Source organism: Molothrus aeneus, chromosome 8, assembly GCF_037042795.1.
Source record: "Molothrus aeneus isolate 106 chromosome 8, BPBGC_Maene_1.0, whole genome shotgun sequence".
Classification (NCBI taxonomy): Eukaryota; Metazoa; Chordata; class Aves; order Passeriformes; family Icteridae; genus Molothrus; species Molothrus aeneus.
In genome coordinates, this window is record NC_089653.1 from 28622731 (window position 1) to 28648090 (window position 25360).

General features: G+C 34.9%; 1 protein-coding gene across 3 annotated transcripts in view; it reads left to right on the forward strand.

Moving 5' to 3' along the window:
- The window catches only part of ATRNL1 (attractin like 1), a 431847-nt gene that overhangs the window by 156582 nt on the left and 249905 nt on the right, over window positions 1-25360 (forward strand). For all 3 annotated transcript variants that reach the window (XM_066554160.1, XM_066554162.1, XM_066554163.1), the window contains exons 22-24: window positions 18432-18526; window positions 19162-19240; window positions 20407-20564. In XM_066554160.1, coding sequence (XP_066410257.1) covers window positions 18432-18526; window positions 19162-19240; window positions 20407-20564 — 332 coding nt within the window. The remainder of the gene's footprint in view (window positions 1-18431; window positions 18527-19161; window positions 19241-20406; window positions 20565-25360) is intronic.

Consider the following 25360-nt stretch of genomic DNA (forward strand, 5'->3'; position numbering starts at 1 on the left):
ATACTTATAACCTCTCTTCTGATTTTTGGCCTTGTTTCTTAGCATTTTATTTTACAGCATACACAACAACTTTATTTTAGTGTGTCTTTAAGGCATCATTTACCTAATAAAGGAATGTTTATTTTCTTTGCTAATCTGTCTTTCTTACCTTAAATGGTTTGCATCTGCAAGGTATGTTTTACAGAACAAAATAGTAAATTACATGCTATATTACAGATGTTGACATATCTCTAGGCCTAAAACATTTATTCCTCCTGCCAGCTATTAAAGAACATTGGTGTGGGGTTTTTTTTTTTTTTTTTTCTCTCAGACAACATAAGTTTGAATTTAATACTTTAAGCTGGAACATAAATTTTAAATGGTGTAGACCAAGTTGAAAATACTCTTGAAAGCTGTGTCTTTAAGATCCTCTTGATCAGTAAATTTCTATTTGTTGTTTTTTGCATAAGAAAAGTGTCTTACTTTAAAACAGAAATATCAGTATTTAGAAGAATAATTTTTTGTATCTGTATAAAAATTAAATAAATATTATTTTTAGGTTTAGAGTGAGTACATGAGAAGTTCATACTTTGAACACAATTATATATAGGATATTTTGGATATGTGTGTCAACGTTTGTTTTGTCCTTTAAAAATAAATGTTATTAAATTTAAGGGATTGAAAAGAAATGGCAGTAATGAGATTTGTAGACCTCAGGCACCTTCATGAAAAAACCTTATTTTTTTGCTATCATGTTTCAGGCTGGGTCTATAAATCATATTGGAGACAAATTGTACTATATTCAAGATACCCTTTCACCTTTAACTCACTACTGTTATTTGTCTTCTGTCAGATTTCAAAATATTTTAAAAATCTTGTTGTTTTGAAACAATAAATTTTCTTTTAATACTTCCAGCCATTTAAAGTACCCGATATAAACAATTCTCAGAGTTACTTTATTGTAGTAATAGGGAGATTGCACTGATAAATAATAATGGAATTCTGTATTTGCTGGATGGTGCATCATAATGGGAAATAATCAGTTAATTTGTGGATAACTGACTGGCCTAAGATTTCAATGACAGTTTCTTATCAGCACAGTCTGTTTCCTGCTAAATCATGTATTAAAAATATATATGTACACACACCATGAAGAGATTCTCTAATTTGTTATCTATATTCCAAAATATGGCCATACTATGTTTCAGTTTTGTACAAGACAGGCATTTGGATGGTATTTTTTCTGTGCTTTATTTCACTCCTCATTAAGAAACTTTTTCTTTAGATCCTTAAAATACCACTTTACTTTTTCTTGAAGTGTAGTTTTTACAACACATGAATATTATTGCTCAAGAGGAGAGAAAAATAAATTGTATGTATTTATGAGCAGCATAAGATTGTCAGAAATTAAAATTCTAGGCACATCTGTTTCTATTACTTTGAATCAAAATCAGTGACTGCAGGTAATAATTTGCTGTATGGTTAGGATCTTCATCAGGAAAACTTTTGGTCACATACTTGAGTTTGGCCATCTTAAAATGATCAGTTTGAGTATTTAAATTTTGCCCTTTTTTTCACTTGTGGAAACATTGCCCTAAATTGGAATGCTCTTCTGAGCAAAACTTCAGGATTTAATCCCAAGTGTCTAGATAACTTTCCTGTGATACTGGATGACCTGGATTTCTCTTTATTTCTCTTTAGCAGCAGGATGTGGAGTGAGGAATGCTTGTTACTTTAGAGAACTTTCTGCAGCTTAGGATGCTGTGAATATTCTCTGCCCTGTAGAATCTCAGCTGGTTTCATCTCTGCCCATCTCACCTAGTCCTTGCCTAGTCCTCTGCCCCCTCTTGCCTGTCATTGCCATGCTTGAGCCTAGGAAGGGGGAACAGGCTGGTGTTGGTGCAGGTATTGACATCAATGGACTGATTAAGAGGGTAAATGAAAACAGAGTTTGCCACTGGGAGAGCACAGGTTGTTTTATTCTCTTCATTATTTGTTTCCTTTCATAATGATATAGGAGAGTAAACAGAATTTTAATTCTTTACATGGATGGTGTTGTGGTTGAAGAAGTGATCTGAGCACAAATAAAAACAGAGGAGGATTTTGGATGGGTCTGGCATGATTGAAAACAATGAAATTTATGTAGGAGGCAACACGCTGAAACATTGCAGGGACTTTATCTAAATTCAGATACTATGCCAAAGGATGAAGAAGAGAGATCTGAGGAACAGCGCTTTAAACATCAGATTTCATTCTCATATGGCAATTCCAAACACAGCAGCACTGGACAAGAGTAGTTTTTCTGCTTTAAATTATGAAAACTTAATAGAATGGAATAAGAAATGTGTAATGGGGTATGCAGTGCTATATTATCCAGATTGTGTGAAAATAACTGTACATGGCTTTTAAAAATTATTTTAATATCATTCTTTTTAACTGAATTGTGTTATTGAAAAAGCACAACATCTTGGAGAGCAAGAGAATGAGAGCAAGCCTCATAGATACAGAAATTAGTAAAGTACTGAATGTATAAGAATGTGTGAGCAGCTGTATGATGATCTATCTAGTCTAGCACCCTGTTGTCAGGAGTGGCTGCACACAAATAGCATGGGAAGAGGATAGCAAGTGGACAAACATACAGTGGTAATTCTCTCTTTACATCCAACAATTTGCAGCTTAGAACTTCATGAGAGGGAGGATTTTTTGAGCTGAAAGTGTTCAATGTGCCATGGCTTAGGAATATCAGAGGAGACCTTATCAAAGATTTCTTATACAAAATAAAACCAGTATTAATGCAAAAGAAAGCTTTGTGATTTTAGAAGCTACAGTCTTGTTTGGCCATGTAAACATCCTTGTTAGCTGAGGACAGGTCTGCTTCTGGATTGTCTCTGTATTTCTGTTACGGAGGCTCTGTATCCCTAGGCCTTTCTGTTGGGAGCCAATCTTGCCATGAATGATCAGAAGCTGACTCAATCCATAGAAATGAATCCTGAGTGGAGGCCAGAGATGCTTGTGCAGCTGACTTATGCATGTACACAAACCATAAATACAACATTTTGTCGTGATACATTTGTATTGGCTGTTGTTTTTGCTCCGTGGTGTCTGGGCCAGCGTGATGGATGGCAGTGACACCTCGATAGCAAAGTGTGCATCCAAATGGCTGCATTAGTTCCTCACACATCAGCATTAGGAATGCATTGCTGTCAGAGTCAGAGCTCCTGGGTGCAAGGGAACACACAGCAAAACCAGATGGTTTTAGACAGATTGGGAGGAATCACTGGGATGAATGCCACTTCTGTGATCTTCACTTGGGTTGTATACAGACACAAAGCTTTAAATCATAGATGGAGAAGTGGTTAATCCAGTGTTCCAGAGAAAATGAAAGTTTAAATTTACAATTCATGATGTGTTACAATGCAAGGTTTGAATTATAGGCATGCTAACAATCACTTGTTTTGAGAGGATGTGATACTTTCCACCATAAACCTCTCTTAGATAGCCATAATTCTAAGGTCAAAATCTTTCCAAAATGTGTGGCTTATGTACATTATTTTGAGTTCCAATGCAACATATCAAACAAGAAGTACAACTGTTTCTAATACTGCTACATGCAGAAGCATAAAAGCTTACAACAAATCAGTCCTGCCAGTGTAAATCACATTGTTTGCCTGCATATAGTTAGAATTGTCATGAGCTGAGCACTCAAGATTTTCCCATTTGTCCACTAAGAAAATTCCTAGCCAAGACAATGAAGTTGAAAAAATACACATGGATTTAGATACCTTAGCTTTTTTTCCATTTTATTCTTTTAAAAAAGTGTTTAGAATAATTTTTGGATTATTTCTGGGTACCACCATTGACAGTGAAGAGCTTTTCCATTTGCTCCTGCAGACTGGTTGCTGTTTTAAAACAGGCAGCAATAGTGAGTTACAAGGCAACACACTTTGGAGTGGGAAAGTTTCAGGCATTCCAGAAGATTTCCTCAGCAATGTATGGCCAGAATGTGGTCACAGTGTAAAAAAATTGCTATAAGTGAACAATTTTAATTAATCTAGTGCTCATCTTTTGGCTGGACAGTTTTATGGGTCTGTGATATTTGTGAATGCAAAGAAAAATCAGGTGAAGCTTGCCTTTGCATTATATATATAAATATATGTATGTATGTATTATAGATCCAGTGTAACACTGTAGATTTTCCCATGCTGCAGAGCAGGCCTGCTTTTAGGGATTAGAACCTGACCTTTGAGAAGGATTAGAGAACCCAAAACTTAAGAGGTCACGAGGGATGGGTCATTTGCAAAGAGAATTAAACCAGGGTGGGACTGAACAACTTGCAGCTTTTTGTGGAATTAAAACCTATTTATTAATCATATGCTCCTGATCCAGATATTTTTTGGGTTTATAGCCTTCAAAAAAAGACTAGGTCTTAATATCTATATATAAAAAGGTTGAAAGAATGTGCAATTTTATTTTAACTGTTTTCTAGGTGTTTCCTTCCAGAGCTCTTCCTTTTTTCTCTTACCTTAGTGTTTAATGAAATGCCATTTGTGGGTGGCTTTACACAGTGACTGACCACCATTCTCAGCTGTTTTTCTGGGATGAAACATACAGGGAAGGAAGGTGCTGGGCCCATCTGCAGGAGCCTTAGGGGTCAGGTGTACACATTCCTCTAGCACCTCTGAGTTTTTCACTCAGTCTCCTGGACATACAAGGAGGAAATAGAAAACCAGAGAGGACACTGCAAAGTTTAGCTTATATGTAAAAATCCCCAACATTATTACAAGCAGGAAAACAGTAGTCATAGCTTTTTGTTTGTTTGTTTGATTCTTAATGGCTCAATTTTATTAGTTACTCTTTTTCTACCTAAAGTAAACCACAGGCAAGAATAGGTGCTCTACTAAACATTTTGCAACGACTTTTTTGGGATTGACCTGAATAATTGGTTTATGGCTTTGCTCTGCCATTCTTAACTCTGAGCCATAAAATCATTATAGCTTATAAGACTATTGCTTCTTTCCTTGGTATAAATACAGACAGGATAGCAATAAGCAATTCCCTCAGTATGTCAGCAGCTCACAAAGATGAAGAATGATACTTTCATGTGCAAAATTGGTGAGAAACTATGAAATGTACGTTCAGTAAAAACTCTCAAGATAATGTCTGGTGTCTGTGCAGGGAGCTGGGGACAAAAAAGCAAATTTTGCTTCTGGTGAAGAGCCTCATAAGGATTCTAGTCCAGTCCTGAAGCTGTATTAGCCCCACTAGTGCTGACACACCAGGATTTCAAAAAGGGAAAAGTAAAGAAAAGTGCTAGTCTGTACCTATTCTCTATACCATTTCTTATAGTAAATTTTTATTTTAATTTAAAACTTTTAAACCATATTTTTATGCACTGTATGTGGTGCCTGAAAAGAAATAATCTCAAGCACTTATTTCTTTTATCTGCTTTATTAAAAATTTGCCTTACTTGCTAAAAAATAAGAAGTCTAATTACTTTTTCATATCTGGTCTTTGGACTAAAGACTTTGTAAGTCCTGATTTCTTTTTTTCCTAGTAGTAGTAACTAGAAAGATTGTTTAATTATTAAATGTAGATAATTTATGACAACTTCCAATGAATTTTTAGAAATATCAGTTCAATATTGTTTCAGAGCAAAAGGATAATACACCCTTATTTCTGTTGTCAGAATGCAGTTTAAGCTTTCTAGACCTATTGACATGGTCTGATAGTTCATCCCACCTGTTCTCTTTATTATTAGTATGTATTTTTTTCTTTCTTTTCTGGGCTTAGTCACAGTCAAAGTTCTAATATAAGCCAATTTTTAGTAACATTTATTATGTTACCAATGTTATCATTTAATAAAAAGGAGAATTAAAATTTTTGAAAGAAATCTCTTTAAATACTAAAATCATGCATGTTGAAGCATTCAGGAACTCAGAACATGACCTCTTTTATCAATAAAATTGTAAAAAAATAATTGTCAAGTAAAACGTGTACTAGAGGTACCATAAAGCACTAGGTGGCAGACTTGTTATACTTAGAGGAAAATTAAACTCAAGAACATTCCAAGGAGAGTGTTTTAGAAGATAAATAGCAAGTAGCACTATAAGTAAAACTGTTAGCAGGGATTTTCCAGATATTTAAAAATTATGTTGAAACTTAAAGGGCATAAACAATAAATTTTAGCTCTTGAAAACGTGCTTGCTTTAGCTGACTTGGGAGATGTATACCAGCAGCCACCAGCTTCACTACTGATTTGAGCAATTCGTGTTTCCTTTTGGGACAACATTAATTTCAACTAAATACATATTGTAATTGTAAAACTGTCATGCTTGACTTAAAATAATGAGTTCCACCAATTATATCTAACATTGATTGACTTTGATACAGACTGAAAAAATCTATATTATTTATAAATACAGTCAAAGTAATGACTGACATTGTCTTTTGAATATATGGACTCATACAAAAAAATTCTATTTAAAATGAAATCTTAGTGTTTAAAGAGTCTAGTGGAACAGATTATTGTTTAAATCAGACAATTCTAGGATGGCTTGATAAAAGATTAGCCTCAGCAAACCTACCAACTCAGAACTTATAAAGAGCAGCAGACAAACATAGTCTTTGCCCTGAGCTAAAATAACTGCAGAAACCAACTGTCGCCTTGCAGAGAATTAAAACAATAACCACATCTGAAGCTGAAGCTCCTAATAAAGTATTATGATCTCACCCCAGGCTCTGTGTACTCATTTGCCAAATGCTAGGTTGGCTTGCAGCTTTGTTGGGCAGGCTGAGGAAACGGATTTGCTGCCAATCATTTTCAGCTTTTACTTTGAGTTGGAGAATTTTTCCATGTATGTATTTATTTCTCATTTTTGTAATTAATGTTTTTTAATGTTGTGGATTTTCTTTGCTTAACAAGCCATGTGTTATTTTTGAAATTAAGATTATTTGCTTTCTCTGGTAGCTTCTGCTTATATACTAGGGAATTTACCAACTGGCATCCTCTTACAGTTACTATTTAATACCTTTTGTCAAAGCAGACAAAGTAATTTAGTAATTATTCATCAATAATAGCAAGTATGCTACCCTAACTCAAAGAAGTAGGACAAACTAACAGTGGTGAAACGAACTTTCTAACTGCTAAAAAGAAGAAAAATCATACCTTGTATTGCATGCAGTTAAAGGCCTGAATTAGAGGACCGTTCCACAGGTGCCATCATTATTTTTTGTATTATTTTTCTTGCAGTGTAAGATATAATATTACAGTAAAATAGCTATAGGTATAAAATGTGAGTATTTATAGATCTTGATGAGGCAAGAGCAGCAGGATATCTCATTCAGAGGACATCCTTTGCTTTGTAGGGGACTTTAGTCCTTGTATGAAGCAGTGTTTTAAATGAGAAGGAAACCAGTGCAAGTATCTACAAATACACAATGTTTGATTTTGTTGATATACTGAGCTTGTGTTCACAGGGATGGATACTTTCTGAATCCTTGTGCTGTGTGTTCATTGTGCTGTGTGTGTGAGAGATTCCTGAACATTTCCCAGGGGACAGGAGCTGTCATTCCTCAGACACCTGGAGGCCTTGGAGCTCCCTGATCCTGGAGCTGTAAGAAATAAATGCCATGGGAAAGGATCCCTCAGGGTCCCTTGGCTTTACCTTCTGACAGTCAAGGGAAAACACCTGTGGTGCTTTTGCAGTTGCATTGCTTCCCATGCTGACTGCCCAGGGAAAAGAGAATTCTTGATCAGCAGGACTTCAAGGAAGATCTATAGTGAAATCCTGAACCAGTTGAAAAAGGGAAAAAACACACCCTGACTTCAGTAAGTGTCTTGTGATATGTGGGAGATTTTGAGTTGGTTCTTTTGGGAGTTCTTGGTCAAACAAGTGCGTTATTCCAAGTCAGCTGGGGTGTTTTTCTCTGCTGGCAAACATGGAGCACTGGAGGACAGCTGAGCCTCTTCCATTAATGCAAATGTCCTGTAGTGTGAGTTCCACTGTTCAGGTGCGGGTCCTGAACCACCTAATCCTGGCACATGTATCTGTAAGGTCCTGAGAGCAGTCAGGGATATTTCCAGCTATAGAATTAGTGCTGGGAAGCCCTTATAGGGTATTTGAGGGACTTTTGTGCCATCATTTAAATAAATTAGGGGTCATTTCTATCTCAAGAGAATGATAAAACCTTGTATTATATAAACTTAAGGAAATTGTAAACTAGGTTAAATGTGGACATTGTCAAATTCAGCTTTCTGACTCAATAACTCAGCTCCATTTCAGCATATTGCAAAGTAGCCTGTGAGTCCTTGATATTAATTTATTGTCACTTTTTCTTAGCTTGAGGTGTGAATATTATTTTAAAATGTGTTCCAGAAATATAACTCATTGACAGCAAAGTGTAATTTGGAAGTCACTTGATATAAAGGGTAATGCTGACATGAAATGGAAGAGCGAACTATGTGAGGTCAAAAAGTAGCAATGTATGCTAGGAAATAGATACAATAGCAAACTAGACATTAAGGGAAAGTTGAAAAATGTATCTGTCAAAGAGTATGAAGATACACTGGTAAAGAAGTAATATATATGTATTTGATTTGTCTTTTTATGTTATGGGGAAATAAATGTACTTTACTGTGTTAGCCCCTTAAGGAAATGCCACGGCCATCAGAATAATTTTATAAAAATGACAAGCTATGCAAAATGTGGGAAGAAAAGTCTTAAAAGGGCAACAATATCATGCTTTTTTCATCAATGATATGAGAATTTTAGATTTCTACTTCTGTTGAATAGAAACACATACCGCTTCTGTACTTGTTTTTGAAAATGTGGCCAGACAGATTTTAAAGTGCTGGAGCCTTTTCTGATGTTGGGAATGGCTAATGAAAGAGAACATGGAGAGGTCATTGCTAGAATGAACAACAGAATAAATGGTGGAAAGAGAACAATGGAAAACTTCTAAGGAAGGCAGTGTATGGCTACGTCATGCAAATGTGTCACTTCATGTCTGTTGGCAAGGACTGCCTGCCACCGTCTCTGGCCTGTGAAGGTCACTTGCAGTGATATGAACAATTACTGCTTTTCAAATACCAAGAACAAACAGACTGTCAGTATTTGCTACAGTTTGCTGTTCCTTTTTACATGCTAATTCAGTTCTCAGAGAATCTGTGTCAAAAAGTTTGTGCTTGATGTATATCAATGAGTAATGGTATGTTCAATATGTCTGTATTAAGCTATTTTGAAAAAAGCCAACCAAACCATAACAATAAAAGAAGAGATTTATTCTATTTGCACATTTTGGTTCACAGTAATTTCTTTCCATGGCCAAATAAAGAAAAAAAATAATGAAAGCACAGCTGTATTTAGTTCCTGCTTTATAGAAAAAAATAACACCAGGAAAATATAATATTTCTTTTAATGGCTGGCAGCTGTTTCGGGTGGAAATTGAGTTTTCCAAGTCACTTTCAGAAAGGAGTCAGTGAGCCCTGCCATGGTGACCAATGTTTCCTCTCTGAGGCAAAGAATAAATCTCCTCTGAAGGATGGGTGACTGCACTGGGGTTGAGGAAAACAGCCTTTGGGGCTCCATTTTTCCTTCCTTCGTTATTTCAATTTGCTTATTTTAACCAAACTGTTTATTATTTTATGTACCTGACTGCCAGTCCTACAAATCAAACTTGTAGCAAGTAGGGGAATGTTTATTATTTCTATTTTTATTTTTCTTCACTCTGTATTTTATTCCATACTAGGGTTGAGATATTTCCTCCTATCTGTTCTAAAGGCTGTGTAAAATGGATTAGGCAATATTACAGATATATAATTTCATTTGTGAGTGTTTGGAATTTTAATATTCTATCAATATTTTTTGCTGAATTGGCACTCAGTTCTTAGCATGAGCAATGTTATTGAGTGAGAATGTTATTAATGAAATCAACAGATGTTACTCTAAAAATACCTAATGGTGTTTTAAAGGAAAAAGTGCTTGTGTTCTTCTTCTTTTCAAAGTTGTAACGCAATTGTGTTTCTACTGCATGGAGATGTAGCATTTTATATTTATTACAGTACAAGTACTTGTTGTAATTTGTGACTTTAAAACAGAGGACACTGCTCAGTGAGGTATATGACGTAATTTCTATCCGTATGAAGTGCAATTTTCCTGATCTGGATTTATTTGCTATGAGAGATTTTACTTATCAGAACTAACGTATTAACAGGGTTTGAGAATACAGCAAAGTGGAAACATCTCAACTTGAAGTTACATTGTGCAGTTTGTACAAGTCATGCGGAGTCAAGCAACATGGGGTGGGTTCTGACATTTGGGTTGTGGATTTAGGGTTTCTTAAGCAAAGTTCAACTAAATAATGAGAAAAGGGAAAGAAGAGAATTTTGAAAATGGTGGGATATTGCAGGAGCACCTATTTATCCATGTATATTTATAGACAATTTATAAAGTGTGTGTTCTGTCTCCTTGGAAGTCCTGAGTAACAAGAGGTTGTTCTTTAATTATTAAGATATGTGTTTGGTTATTTGAGAAGCAGGATAAAAGCTCTGCTAATAAAGATGTAGAAGTTATTGTCTGATTAACTTCTGACTGTTCCCAGTTTATAGCAAAGCTTGAGTATATACGTGTATAAAAGCATAAACAATTTAAAAATTACATTTGTACTTCTGCCATGCCCATTTTTTCAGCATTGATCCATGTATAAATAGAAGCTTCTCAAAAAATCATTTCTAAAAGGAGATGTAGTAGACTTTCAGGGATTATACAATAAACTGAAAGCTATGAGAGCGAGATTTAAAATAGCATGAAAATCTGACTGCTTTCATTTAGTACTTTCCTAGACAAGAAACATCCCTCTTTGGCAATAATACACAAAGTCAAACAATAATTTAACATTGTTGTTTCTTAGATGTGCCACTTCTGTTGTCAGAACAAGCAGATCAGAGATCTCCTCAGTGTGTAGAGACTATATAATGAAAGCAGTAAATTAGAATCAGGTTAGTGGGTATTGATGCTGGTATATTGGAAAATACATGTTAGAGTTGTAATATTAATATGAGTGTTACAAAGGTGGTGATGCATTTAGATCAATATGAAAAAAAATCATGGAGAGAGAAATTTGAATTTCTTCCATAATAATTTTAATGACTTTTTTTTCCTGGCTTTTTATTTGTTTTGGTTTTTTTTCTCACTCTTCTAACACTTATGAATACTACAAGAGTTAAGGGATTACAAAGACGGTCCAGTGTGACAAAACAAAACTACATTTATTGAGTACTCCTTGCTGTCAAGTAATAACACACTTCTGACAAGACTCTGCTGTGATTTCTGAAATGTTCCATCATTGGAGACACCTAGACCTTTTCCTACAACTGACATTTGGATACCTGCTGATTGGTGCACTTACTTTTCTTTGTGGCTGCTTCTTTTGCTAATATTTTGCTCATAATTCCCTAGCCATTGCTTTCCACACTTTGTTTATAGACCATGTTCTTCCACAGAGCTGGAGAAGGGTCTGCAGCTGTTCTCATCAGTTGTTACAGCATTTTCAGTAAAGAGTTTAATGAAATATCTAGGAAAAATAATAATTGACTGTGGTCTGGGATTTAAAAACTTTAGGAGCATCATCTTGAGGTTGCATGCTTAAAAGGCCCCAGGTGACTCTATCTGTACCTCAGTTTTTAGATCTCAGCTACAAGCCCAGCCTTGTTTACCATGACATTTTCCTACCTACACTTTTACTTCTGTGACAGCTATGGCAAGATACATCTCACCTAATTAGCCTTGTAAAACTTAAATGTCCAGACTTAATGAACCTTCTAGGTCTTTCTATTTGCAGTAATGAAAATCAAGAGTGACCTTCTGAACATGATGCATTTCTGTCATCCACTGAAAGTTTTAGTCAATACAGAGTGGCCTGAGAAAATAAGCAAAATATAGCTGAGTAAAATTCTAAAACAGGTAGATTTTTCTGGCCCTCGCTTAGGATCAAAACTGACAACTTATTAGACCTTTCCAAATAGCAGTGGAGAAGTTAATAAGATAAAAGATTTATATTTAAAATAAAATTTAGTTACCCAATTTTCTGATTATGACACTAATCCCTCAGTTTTTTTGTGGGCTTTTTAGACCAGTACATTTTTGTAAAGTATAGTAAAAGGAACAATGACTTGCTATTGCTGTATGTTTTTAAAGACTTTGAACTTATGTGAAATACATTCTCCCATGCTCTTTCTTGAAATGGAAAAAGGCATATAAATAGTAAATGCTGGGTTTTTTTGAAGTTCATTGTGCTCTGATTAGATATAATAAAATGCAAGTTTTTAGTAAAGACTTCACAGTAAATGACTTTTTGTTTTATCACAATGGACAAGTAATGTCAGACACAAACATATTCAATATAAAAATGACAATGAGGCAGTGGATGACTGCTAGATACAGATGACAGTGGAATGAATCAGGCAGCTGCTCTGAAAGTTCAAAATAATTATCCTGACAGAAAATAGGTCTGGTGGTAACCCCCAACTTTGATGTAATACAAGGAGAATTTCATTTTGGTCACAGATGAATATGATTTATAGCATTTGATAATGGTACTTGGTTTCAAAAGCAGCATTTGTACTGATAGAGAGGAATATGAATAGTTCTGTTCTCAACAAAATCTAGCTGAAAATAGAGACCAATCACTAGAAAGAGGAGGAGAGAGACGAACTGCCTGTGCAATGAAGAGGTGAGAGTATGAATTTTAGAATCAGCATGAATAGACAGATCCTTAAATAGAAGAGTGTGGGAAGACTGTGACGAGTCTGAAGTTGCAATCATGATGGAGATTCTTACAACTTTAAGTGATGTCAAGCAAAAATAAAACAGCACTAGATTTTTGAGGGGTTTATTCACAAAATAGAAGTTATTAGTTATCAGAAAAAAATGTGAAAAAAACCTATTTTAGTCATTGATTGAGTAAAGATCATGTGATCTTCACCTAATATTTTAAAAATGGGATAATTAGGTTGGAGCTGAGAATGAGATTATATTGTGGGTGGGTGGGTCTAGTTCCATGCTCTTTTTGTAAATCTGGCTGATATACATTGCAGTACTTTTGGCTTAGATCTTTTGCTAAACTTAAACTTTTGGAGTTAAAATGAATAGACGTTTCTCAGAAATTCTGTATATGTATGAAACTGTTTTGCCATTTTGTTCAGCTTTAAAAATGTGTTTAGAAACTGTGTGAGAGGAACCAGGGGAGAATGGCCAGTGACCAAAGTTAGAAAAGCCCTGAGTGTGTCCAGTTGGGAATGTTCTTGCTCCCTTTTTGGGAACCTAGGTTCAATCTTCCCTCCTGCTGAGAGACGCAGTGAACTGGGATACTCTCTTGGAATGATTTGTTCACAGGTAAAAGATAGCTCAGAAGTGGTTCTCTAAAATTTACTCCAGCCTGATTCTTAAATTACTTAATAAACCCCCTTTATTGAAATATGCTGCATAGGCAGTGGGTGCAGGATGGTGGAAGAACAAAGGTTGCTGTCACAATAATTTTATATTTGCTTTTTTATTAGAGCATGATTGCACAGTTTTTAATAATATTGCTATATACCAGTTCCCAAGGAACTTTCACTCCACAATGCACTGAATGAATTTGTAGGGAACGAATCAGTGATAATGTAATGGAAAGTTGAATGTGTGTTCCTTTCCTGTTTTGTTGAAAAAGTGGAAAGAATTACAATGAATGATGGAAGGAGCTGCCAAATAACAGTGTTCATACATAGTGTTATATAATTCAAAGTATTATGAAAAATCAAAGTCCAGGTATTTCAGATTGGCTGCTCATTTTTAATAGATGGTTTTGTCCTTGGTCTCTTTGTTTCATTTCCTGTCCTATAAAATGGCACTCAAATGCCTTCTCATCTTCAGTAATGTTGTAACAAATTCATTAACTTTTGTGAAGAACTTAGAAAATTATAGTGATGAATACTATAGAAAGCCACATTAGAAATTAATTCCATCTTGAGAAAAGGGCTTGTATAGCACGTAGTAAATGAGGCATGGGCCCAACACTGAGTACTGAACATGGAACAAAGTGTTGAAAGCTGCCCATTAAGGGAGCACTCACCCAAAAATAATTTACAGGCACCCTTGATTTATAGTGGTTTATATCCTTTTACAGTCTTAAAACTCCCCTGTAACATACCTTTTCGTATATAAATTTGTCACTAATTTATACTAAACATATTCAATCTAATCATCTTTTTTAAAAGTAATTTCCATTGTAATTATATATTCTCACAGAGTATGGAGGCACTATAGAAATACTGAAGAGCTTCTTTCTGGCCTTTGTTCTTTTGGGAGTATTCTGTAGTTTTAAAAATCGGAGTTTTCTTCCAGTACAAATTTTGAGTATGGGAATTGGTCTGTTCCTTTTTGGATATGAGTACAAAACTTTCATATTAAACCATATAATTCTTATCAGAAGTCATTGACCTTTATTAATGAAACAGAGAGGTTTCTTGAAAATTAACAACGATACTAGGGTTAAAGGATTGCTTTGAAATTCATTTTTCCTATTTCATTAAATATCTTTCTTTACCTAATTATTGTTATGTTCTCACACATGCTTATTACTGGCATTTTGAATTGATTTTAATGATTCCTTTTGACTGTGAAAGCAGTCAAGGGTTTTGAAAAAATCAAAATAGCGATGTGAAAAAACTCAATAACCGTATGTCTTTGTAATATTTGACCGTTGATGATGTCAGGGTGGTATTGTGGTCCTATCTCCCAACACTTTTTTTTGTACTTTAATCAATGATTTCTAAGATAAAGTGAAACAAAATACCTGGAAACATAGATATTAGACTGTTCTGGGCTGACTCTTGCCTCAAAAAACCGAGCTTGTGGATTCCAAATACTGTGTTGTGTGCTGGGGAATTAAGATCTGAGCTGTGAGCTGAGCTCTAAGTTTGTGAGAGGTTTCCATGTTCTCACAAACTTTTCCCATGGAACTTTAGACATAAAAGTTCAGGGAGTTATGAAAGTTCAGGAGATTATAGGCTAGAAAATGGCTCTTTAAATTCTGTCTGCCTGCTGCTTTGAGTCACCTGCTTGAGTAGATTTGTTGTGTTTCTGTCTTGGTAAACAGAAATATGAAAAGTCTTATTTGTTTATATAAAGGGTAAAATTGGTTATGGTGGCTTCATAAAGATTTAAAGTAGAAACAAACCCACATGGGGGTTTCTACATGGAGTAGAATCTTAGGCTTCTCCAAATTCCTGATATGAATATGCGCAACATATACATATATATCAACAGGGTATACTTGAATGTACTTTAAATATCTATTTCTACATTTAGTTATTATATATGTGGCTACTTTTACATTTAGCTGTTCAGAACAGGTCATAGTCTTAGAACTGACTTTTAGTTTGAATTTTGTACTGCTTTTGAGGCTAAGCTCTCTAGTTTGAATGGCACTATGAATTAGGAAATATGGTGTGATGTACTGAGTAACTGCTTATTTTATGTGCACTTATGATGCAGTGGCATATATTATGTTTAGGAAGAGGTTTGGCAGTAGGATAGAAAGCTGTTCTGCCTGCTTCAGTCTGCAGAAGGTGGAGCTTTCTGGAGGAGAGGGAGGTGATATTTTCCCTGGGAGCTGCTGAATACTTGTGGGGGAAGAGTCTCCTAAGTTACAGAATGAAGCAGATGGAGAGAGTGAGGAAAGATAGAGGGGCAGCAGCAGGGTGCAATGGGTAGAGTCTTCTTTACAATCCCTTTTAATTTCTACTCTGAGTTTCTTCTTAAATTGGTTCTGCTAATTTATATTCTAATAAAATCTAACTTTAGAGACTTTCAAAGATTTGGAATCTTTGCCTTTAGAATAGGTCCAGACAAATCTTCCTTGAAGTTTTGTGAACCTTTCTCCAACCTATGAAATTTCTTCAGCAAACCTCTGCAGTCCTCAGAAAGATGGGAAGGAATGTTTGTTCAGTGTCAGTTCTTTCATTTGCACCTGAGTTCATTTGTGCTGTTGAATCACCCAACTGCACTTAGGCCCTGCTGTCTGCTTCATTCGAGTCATGCTCACCTCAAGTACCTCCCCTGAGTTGGAATTGTCTCTGAAGGAATAAATGTTTCTGCTCTACAGCACCCAGCCATGGCCGAGGCAGGGATATAATGGTTTATCCTGTGGCAGATCTCTGTGGAATTGCTGCAATTTAGAGATCCTTTGGCAACTCTGAAGAACCCCAAGGAGAGTTCTTCTGTTGGCTCTCAAAGCTGCTCTTGAGGCTGTGTTGTTCAAGGCTCTTGACTGCTACAGAGAAGATAATGCGTGGGACTTCCTACTGAACTTTCCTGCTATTAATGAAGTATCAAATTGATCAACCATTAAATAATAGAGTCATTAATAACACAATAAAAAACTTTGGGATATCTTGGATACAAAAGGAGAGCCTCTACACATAATTAACTCTTCCTGTTTTTCACAATTCACTATCAGCTGTATTGTATGTAAGAATGCAATATAAAAAGTGGAATTAATTTTCTGATTTGTTACAGATGTTACATTTTAAATTTAAGAGGAAACGTCTAGTTTAACTTTTATAAGTGTCAGGATTTTTCCTGCATTCCTTGAAACATCAGTTTGTTGGCTTTTAAGAAGTAAAACATAAATTTAAAAATTATTTTAAAATTAACCAAGAACAAAGAACTAAACAACACCACCACCAGCAGCAACAAACCCCAGGGGGGAAAAAACCTCATATTGTTGTAAAAGTAAATTACTGTAATTTTTTTAAAACTTGTATGCAGACGAGCTCTTCCTTCATGACTGGGAGACCAGAGTCCTATGTCTATTTCCAACGTTGTCTTATGATGGGATATTATCTATATACAACTTCTGTTTTTTTGGCTGATACTCTGCATCCCTAAGAGGACACAATTTGTGCTTGGAAAAAGACTGTGACATATTGAAGTGGTAATTTTCCATATCTTATGAGCAAATCAATGTTATCTTGTCCTGGTTGTCAGTGCTGCTTCTTGCATCTTGAAGCCCTTGCTGTAGCCAGAATTTCTGTAGTAGTGCTTTCTGTGGTGCTGGTCTACCACACCTTTACAGTAACTCTGTTTGCAAAGATTGATGCTGAAGCAGTTGTCTGCATTTTGAGGATCTCCAAGTTGATGAGATCAGGAGATTGAGCATTTCTGTACATTATTCCTAACCTTTTCCCCTTTCTACTCATGATTATTAAAGGGTTTATTAATCCATTTAATAGGGGTCAATCTTTACTTGCCTTCTTTTCCTGTCCTGTTACATTTAAAGATGTTCTGGTACCATGGTCATCTTGTTGTTAAGCATGGACATATGGCACAATAGTCAATGAGATTTATTAATTAGATTTGCATAACTATAGAAGTGTAGAGTACTATCAATAAATTCATGGGGCATTTTAATTTCATATTTATTCATTTTTTGCCTTCATAAACATGCAGAGACCTGGTCAAAACTTGTTAACTAAGACATGTAGATCAGCTTATTCTTATTTGAATAACAGAACTGTGGTGGGTAATGATAGAGAAAGCGAACTTCTCACCTTTGAATGTCATGGTGATTCCTTTCATGCAACTCCTTTTTGGGTTCCTCCACATTCAGGATATTCTATGAACCTTTATTTTCTACTTTTCCTTCCACACTCACTATAAAAAATAATCCCAAAAACCCTGAACAAAACCAACCAAAACAATTTTCTTTAACTATTAAGACAATATAGTGGGCTTTTTTCTCTTTCTAAGTCAGCCTTCCCATAGGATACAACAGAGTGTATTTTTTTCAGATGATGTGTTGCTGCAGAAAAGGTGATTGTCAGCAGTAAGCAAACTATTAAATCCAACAAAAGGCTGACACAGCTTTTCTTCTGCTTTGACTTAATCTTTCACTCTCTTTGTATTTACTGATTTTGTTTTTATGATCACATATTTTTTATTTGTAACGCAGTTTGTGTGGTGTTGGTAGCAGAATGTCAGCAGACCAGGGATCAAAATAATGCTTTACAATTATTCACTGGGTTGTAGCACCAGAGATGACTTGCCATATTTTAACATGCATAAAATAATAATCAGAATCATGTACACTTATAAGTCACCTCCTTATTTCCTGTGAGAGAGGGAAAATAGAAGCTTTTGATCCCTGTAGAACTGTAATGGTAAAAAATTTAGACTTTTTTTCTTAATTTAGTTTTTTTGTTAAGTTAATTTTAGTTTTAATCATTTCAAGACTTTATTATGCAAACACTTAAACAGTGAAATGCATGTGAATAATTCTGACTTGTAGATTTCTCCATGACTTTTGAAATCAATGTGAATGGTAAACTTTGAGGTACTTGCATAATATAGAACTAATATGTGTACACTTATACACTTTATTTTATTATTTTATATTTTTTGTTTTGCCTACAGACAGCCTTTTGATTGATTATCAGTTTACCTTCAGCTTATTACAAGAGGACGATCGTCATCACACTGCCATAAACTTTATAGCAAATCCAGAACAGGTAAGAAAATGTTACTAATTTTAGTAAACTTTTCGAGACTCAGAATTAAGATTTCCATTGTATTTGATGTCGATTAAAGGTTTTTGAAGTGTCTATAAAGTTTTAGAGCTGCAAAATTAGTTCAGTGCCTTCATTGAGAACCCTTTCTAAATGGTAGATGTACTTCAGCTTAATCAATACTCTGAAAATTTATGAGTTGGTTGATTTTATTGTTGCTCCCATGAATAACAAGTTTAATATCTTCCTGAGATGAATTGAAGGGGTATACCCTTCTGTTGAGAAAATATTTTCAGTCACAGAAAGTAAAGTTTTTGGCTTGTGATTAAAATGTAGGCATTTGCCATGTTGGTTTTTTTTTATTTTTTAAAGACAAATATTTTGTTATACTTAGGACAAAATACAAACAAAACTGGTTATGTTAAATTATATGTTATGTTATGTGAAATAATATGTTAAATTGTACCATGTTCTTATCAAAGCAAAACAGAGAATTGCCTTTGGCAGTGAAACATTGCCATTTCTAGATATGTTTAAAATGAAAACTGGAAAATGATTGAAAGGCTCTATGTACACTAGAGTTATATGCAGTACATTCTGATATGTTTTGTTAACTTTCCTTTTTTTTTTTTCTCTAGTCAAATAAAAATTTGGATATATCAATTAATGCATCAAACAACTTTAACCTCAATATTACATGGTCTATTGGTTCTACAGGTGAGAATGAATTTTGCTATGATGAGATTTTCCCCCAAATGATTTCATGATCCTTTGAGTTATTTTAACCTGATTGTCTCTTTGTTGCTAATTTTGATAATAAAACTTTGCCAAATGTGTTCTTTTGCCATTATCATTATCCTGTTATTAATTATATTATTTAAACCTCAGATGATAATTTGCAATCTGAATAAAGCTTCATTAATATGTTGACTTTCTCTCCTATTCAATTAAAATTGCATTGGTAAGAAAAGCTTGTAGCATATTTAAATTTTTAAAATGACAGTGTTATGAAATGCTGTGATTTTAATTAAGATAAATTGCTTCCTTAACTACTGCAGAGACTGAGATTTTATTTCTTTGTTTCAGTGTTCAAGCTAAAAATTTAATTATTAACCTTTACATTGATATCAAACAATAAAGTTCTTCTGTGTATGCTGATAAAAGGAGCTGCTTATCTATTTTTTCTCCAACTTTGAACCCCATTACTCTTCTTTGTTTTAATTAAGACAGTTTTTCTGAATTGGTTCTATTGACTTTCTGAAAACACATCCAAGGAGAGGCATGATGCTTAAAATGAAATCTTTTTAAACAAGGTTCAGAGTTTCTCTTAAATTCATGAATTTCTTCATCAATGCATTTCTGAAGTACTTTACCATGCTACAGTTAGTAAACTCTATTTATTCCATTATTTTAATTTAGCTCAGTCACTCATTTATTTGCAAAAACTAATAAATGTTTATTACTAGTTACGTTATTAACGCTTTCATGAACAATTAAAATTTGATTGCAAAAGTGTAAGATGTAGACAAATTCCCTTACAGATTTTATTGAGCTGTTTATTGAAATGAAACATAAATTATGGAGGAAAGCATATTATCTGTTAAGCTGACCATAATAACTATCTTGTAAAATTATGTTTCTTCTGTCACTTTTCCAGTTTGTATATAATTTTTGAAACCAAACTAAAAATTTCTGTGAATTCTCTGTATGTATATTAAATATACCTAATGTGCCATTTAAACTATAATAAGAGGTTGTTTTAGAGGAAGACACCAAAAGCAGTTAAGGATTTATGTTTCTTATGCAAATTTATTTCGGCATCTTTAATGATGATATTTTTCCCAAATATGTATATTTACACCTGAGCTTTTAAAAATTTTTAGCTGGAACAATATCTGGAGAAGAGATTCCTGTTGTTTCCAAGGTTAATATTAAGGAATACAGAGACAGCTTTTCCTGTGAAAAATTTAACTTTCGAAGCAACCCAAACATCACTTTCTATGTCTATGTCAGCAATTTCTCCTGGCCAATCAAAATACAGGTTAGTGACTTCTTTGTGCTTTTAGAGACCTTTTTATTTCAGCTTTACATTGAATTTCATGATTTCACTCATGCAGTAAGTATACAAATAGAGTTATTTGCATGTTGTATTTTCTGTCTATAATAATTATGTTATGATGGCAGTCATAGTGTGATTTTAAGTTTGGGCTGGATGAGACTTTGAGCAGCATGGCCTGATGGGAGGTGGTGCTGCCCATAGCAGGGGAGTTGAAATGAGGTGCTCTTTAAGATTCCTTCCAGCCCAAACCATTCCATGATGCTGTGCTTTAGCTTTTAGTAGTGAGTCAGACTTCAGTCAATTTTAAAATTTGAATTTAAATTGTTGAACATACATGTTTAATTGTAATATAACTTCAGCATTTAGATGTAAACACAGAAAATGGTATACAAATCTGTATGTACCTGGGTATTTGGATGTTAATAATTGGCTTTTGGAGCCTCTGACTTTTTAAATGTTGAGTGACTATATCAAATTGCAATATCACAGACTTCAGTTAGGACTAAGTATGGTTTATTAGAATTTATCTCCTTCTTTGACTTCATTGGAATCAATTTCATTCAGTATTTTCTGGAGCACTGAGATACTCTACAGTAGCAGACTCAAAAAAAACCAATGCAGTCATTATTCCTCCTTGACCTGTGATGTTCCAGCAATATTTATACTAATAATTACTATGGCTGCACTTGTGAACACAGCATGTCCTGCATCAATGAAACAGTTTCTTATGTGGATGAGTGGATTTGACTATAACTCCCTTACAGAATTAAGTCTTAAAAATTAAGTTGTTAAAATGATAATTTCATAATTCCTGATGATTTACTTCATCAGGAAATCCTGATGATTTACTTCATCATTAATCAAGTACAAGCTCAAAATACTTTGCAGTTAACCATACAAATACCCTCCAAAATTTCCATTTTGGTGGGAAAAAAACCTTCCAGATTTTTCTAAAATACTGAACCTTACTTTATAATCTATGTATAAAAATACACACACATACACAGACATATATATATATATATAAAATAAATACAAAAGTGTATTCTATCTGTCTAGATATATATGATAAAGTGTTCTGGATTAAAGCAGTCATCTTCTGACTAAAGTGTCAAAGAAATGTTTTTCTTGTGTTAAGTAAAGCTAGAGTTGTCTTTATTATACCTGAACAGTGACTGTAAATATGTGTTAACAGTGTCAGAGGATGAATTTATTAAGTTTACTAACATTTATGACTTACTAGTTTATAAAAAAATCCAAACAAACCCTGAAGACTATTTGCTTTCTTTTAGTCTTCATATTAGGGGTGTTTTACACTGTCTCCCACTTCCTAAGGCTAGAACAAGTTCAGCTGCCAAACAGGCTCCTTAAACAGATCCAGGGAGCAATATCAGCTGTAAATGCATTACACTCTCCTCTCACCTTTACGACTGCAAGGTGCCTGTATCATCATTGTAAGACAAACATTATTAAGGTGATGCATTCCTGAGACGTGCAGCTCTGTGGCAGATGTTGGCAGATCTCAGCTCCTCCTTGTGCTGTTTCCACTGCAGCATAACACCCAGATGAAGGGAATCCCTGATCACTGGTTACATCCTTCCTCTTTTTTTTTTAATCAGAATTTTCATTCTCTGCCATGGTTACACAGTTTTTATTTTTGGGGTTTTTTTGTGCTTCTTTTAGAGGCACATTGATGTTCAACAGTCTACACAGTTCTGCCTCAGATGTGGTGGTGCTTGATTATTGCATTCCTGTCCTGTCTGTACTCCATCTAGAAATTAAGTTACTCAATTTTATGCACTGAGAAGGAATACTGAGGTCCAATCCGGCAAACTGGTTTAGGATTTTAACTTCTTCCTCTGTATTTGCCTTCCTAAATTAATGAGACTATTATTTAGCTCTCAGCCTTTTTTATGCTGTAATTTGTTCTTTTCTGAGAAAATATCTGAAGTCAACATTACCAGTATATGTTTCTTGTGTTTGGTGCTCTAGTAGTAGATAAAATCTTCAAATGATAAATGAAGCAGGGAGCTTTTCAGAGAAAACAAGTTTTGTTTTATATGCTAACTTTATAATTCTGCATGTAGTAGAAATTTTAAAAATATATGAAACCTCCTGTGACTTTGGGTTAGGAGAAGGAAGACATGGTTCATTCCGATCAGAGGCTAAACTTTCCAAGGCCAGTACTAAATCAGGTCTAATAGTTATGATCTTCTACATCTTCATCTCGTAACATACCAGTTTTCACCTTCATAACAGGCAAAAGTGGTTGATATTTGTCTATTTGCACTGCAGTCCTTTTCACTGCAATGGCCACGCTGCAGTGGTCATACCATGCTGGGAAAAACCTGGTATTTTGCGTTAACTCAGTGCAGAAGGCTTTATTTAATCCTAAGGAAACTATTTTGGCTTCCTTGACAGGTATTCTGTTCATTTAATAAGTAAGGTAGCAACATGAAATTTGACACATGCCTTTTACACAATGCTTTTGTAGAGGACTATGTACTCCAGCACACTGAGCATTTTTCAAGTACAGTCTGAGTACCAGCCCTCCTGTATTTCCATTATTCATCACAACTTGTTGAGAATACATTATATAAAGCATGAGTTCCTAAGGAGGCAGAGCTAGTGACCTTACTTCCTTTTAAACTGGTATTTGAAGTTGTGTTATTGATGTTATTACCTCTGGTGTTATTGGTATGCATTTCACCTCTCTGCTCTTGTGCCTCCTGTTATGCTGGCACTGAAGCTAAGATTTCTGGGCTCTTTCATTGGGAGGGTTTGGGTGTTGGAGTTACTGCTCTTTTCTTTTTCTATAGGAAAAGAAGCAGCCCTCCTCATTATACAAGACATATAAGTTCACTTTCTGTTAAAGTCACCTGTATTATCTCTGGTTTTGCATTCATTTATCTCCAAGATTTTCATGACTATAAGGAAAAATCTGTCCATCCCAGCAGGTGATTGTTTATTGGGATCAATGGCTCACAGCTGCTTCCTCAGATAGTTTTATTATTCATATTACCTATTCAGCAAGCTGGGATTTTTTTTCCAAAATGTTAATAAATCCCTGGTGGCTCTAAAACAAAATATCTTCTTTAGAAATATGTTTTGTTGGCTTTGAAAAAATGGTATGTCATGATTAGTGTCAATAAAAACAGCTCTTTAAGGTGTACTGGTCTGTGATAGGCAGTGACCCATTTCATTGTTGTCACTGGTGATCCCAATCACCTCAGAATACAAATTCTTCAGCACTGGATAGCAGTGAATTCCTTGCCAGGAAATGTAGGAAATTCTGAGTTTCTTTCAGCTGTGCTGCCGCTCTCTATTGAAATGTTCTGCAGGTTCCCATCACCCTCCTGTCCATGGGCACACAGCTGGGTGATCTCTGCAGCCCTCAGGGGAAAACACTGCATTTAAATTTCCTGATGCTAAAGGCAATTTATTTAGCTGAAAAATCTCTTCTTCCTTGAGGAAAGAAGCAGAAAAGTGACATAGTTGCATAAGGGGTCATTAGAAAGGTGGTGTTGTGGGACATCTTCAGCTTAGAGCTGTTTCCACAAATAGATCTATTGACCTGGCTGTGAAATGGGCAGGTGCCAGTTTTTCCTCAGAAGTATGTAATAGTTATACACTGGCACACAAATGTTGGATATTTCCCTGTTGAATTACTCTAACAGCTTATACCACACTTTTTCTCCATTTCCTTTTATTCAGAGTTGCTGGTGAGTAAGAATGGATAAAGACCCTTAAATTTAACTGGTGAGACTTTCATAAACAAAAGTAGTTTCTACATCTTTTCAGAGGAAATCTCTATAAATTATCTTTGTTAACAGATGTTAACAGAAGTGTCCAAGTAAGAGGATGTGAGTAGCATCCACACTTATGTTTGACTGTCTTTGGCAGTCCCAAACCTTTGGGTGTATTGTGTCTTATGTATCAGTTAAGCAGGATTCCATGAGAAAATGCTCTTGCCTTAAAATAGGCTCGATTTCTGAACAGAATATATGATAAAGCCCCATAACTTGTTTCTGCTCATTTTTATTTTATTTTGAGAGTCAGTATAATTCAGACTCCACTGATAATGGAATTTGAAGGCTGTAACATTTATTGAGAAGCAGTAACTCAGGCTGTAGGCAGCACCTCAAATAGTGGTCAATGGTCCCTGAAGTAGTAAGCAGTCATAAAGCTTGGGCTTCTGACAGCTATGCAAATATTAATAACAGCAGTCACAACATGTTCTTCAGTCTCAGGAAACTAATTTTATGACAAGGGATTTTTGTAATTTAAGCTGGTAACAGATGTATTTTTTTTCCCCATCATTTTCTCCCATATTCTGGAAAGCAGTGCCTGCGTATGAAAAAGCAAATACCCTTAAAATGCTGTCCTGGCTATTGGTCTGATCACTGTCCCTAAGGACAGCAGTGACATTCCTGCTTTAGGATCAGCTGCATTCCTGCACCTATATCTCTTTATAACTGTCAAACTTGTAAGTCTGATTGCAACTTGTGCCTGAGCAGCAAAATTTTTTACCAATTTTAAAGCTGAATCTGAAGATAATAATAACTGTTCTACTAGTTATTTCCTTTCTTCCCTGAACTGTAAATGAAAAATTCACGAGTGTCTGAGTTTTAATTGGGAGGGTCAGTTTAAATTGTGAGGTTCAGCCTCAGCAGCAAAGCACTGTCTGGCAAAATTAGGTTTGTGTATAATGAAAAAAAAATCTTGTTATACATTTTTGAACATAGCCTAGTTAAACTAACATGTTTCCACAGCATAAA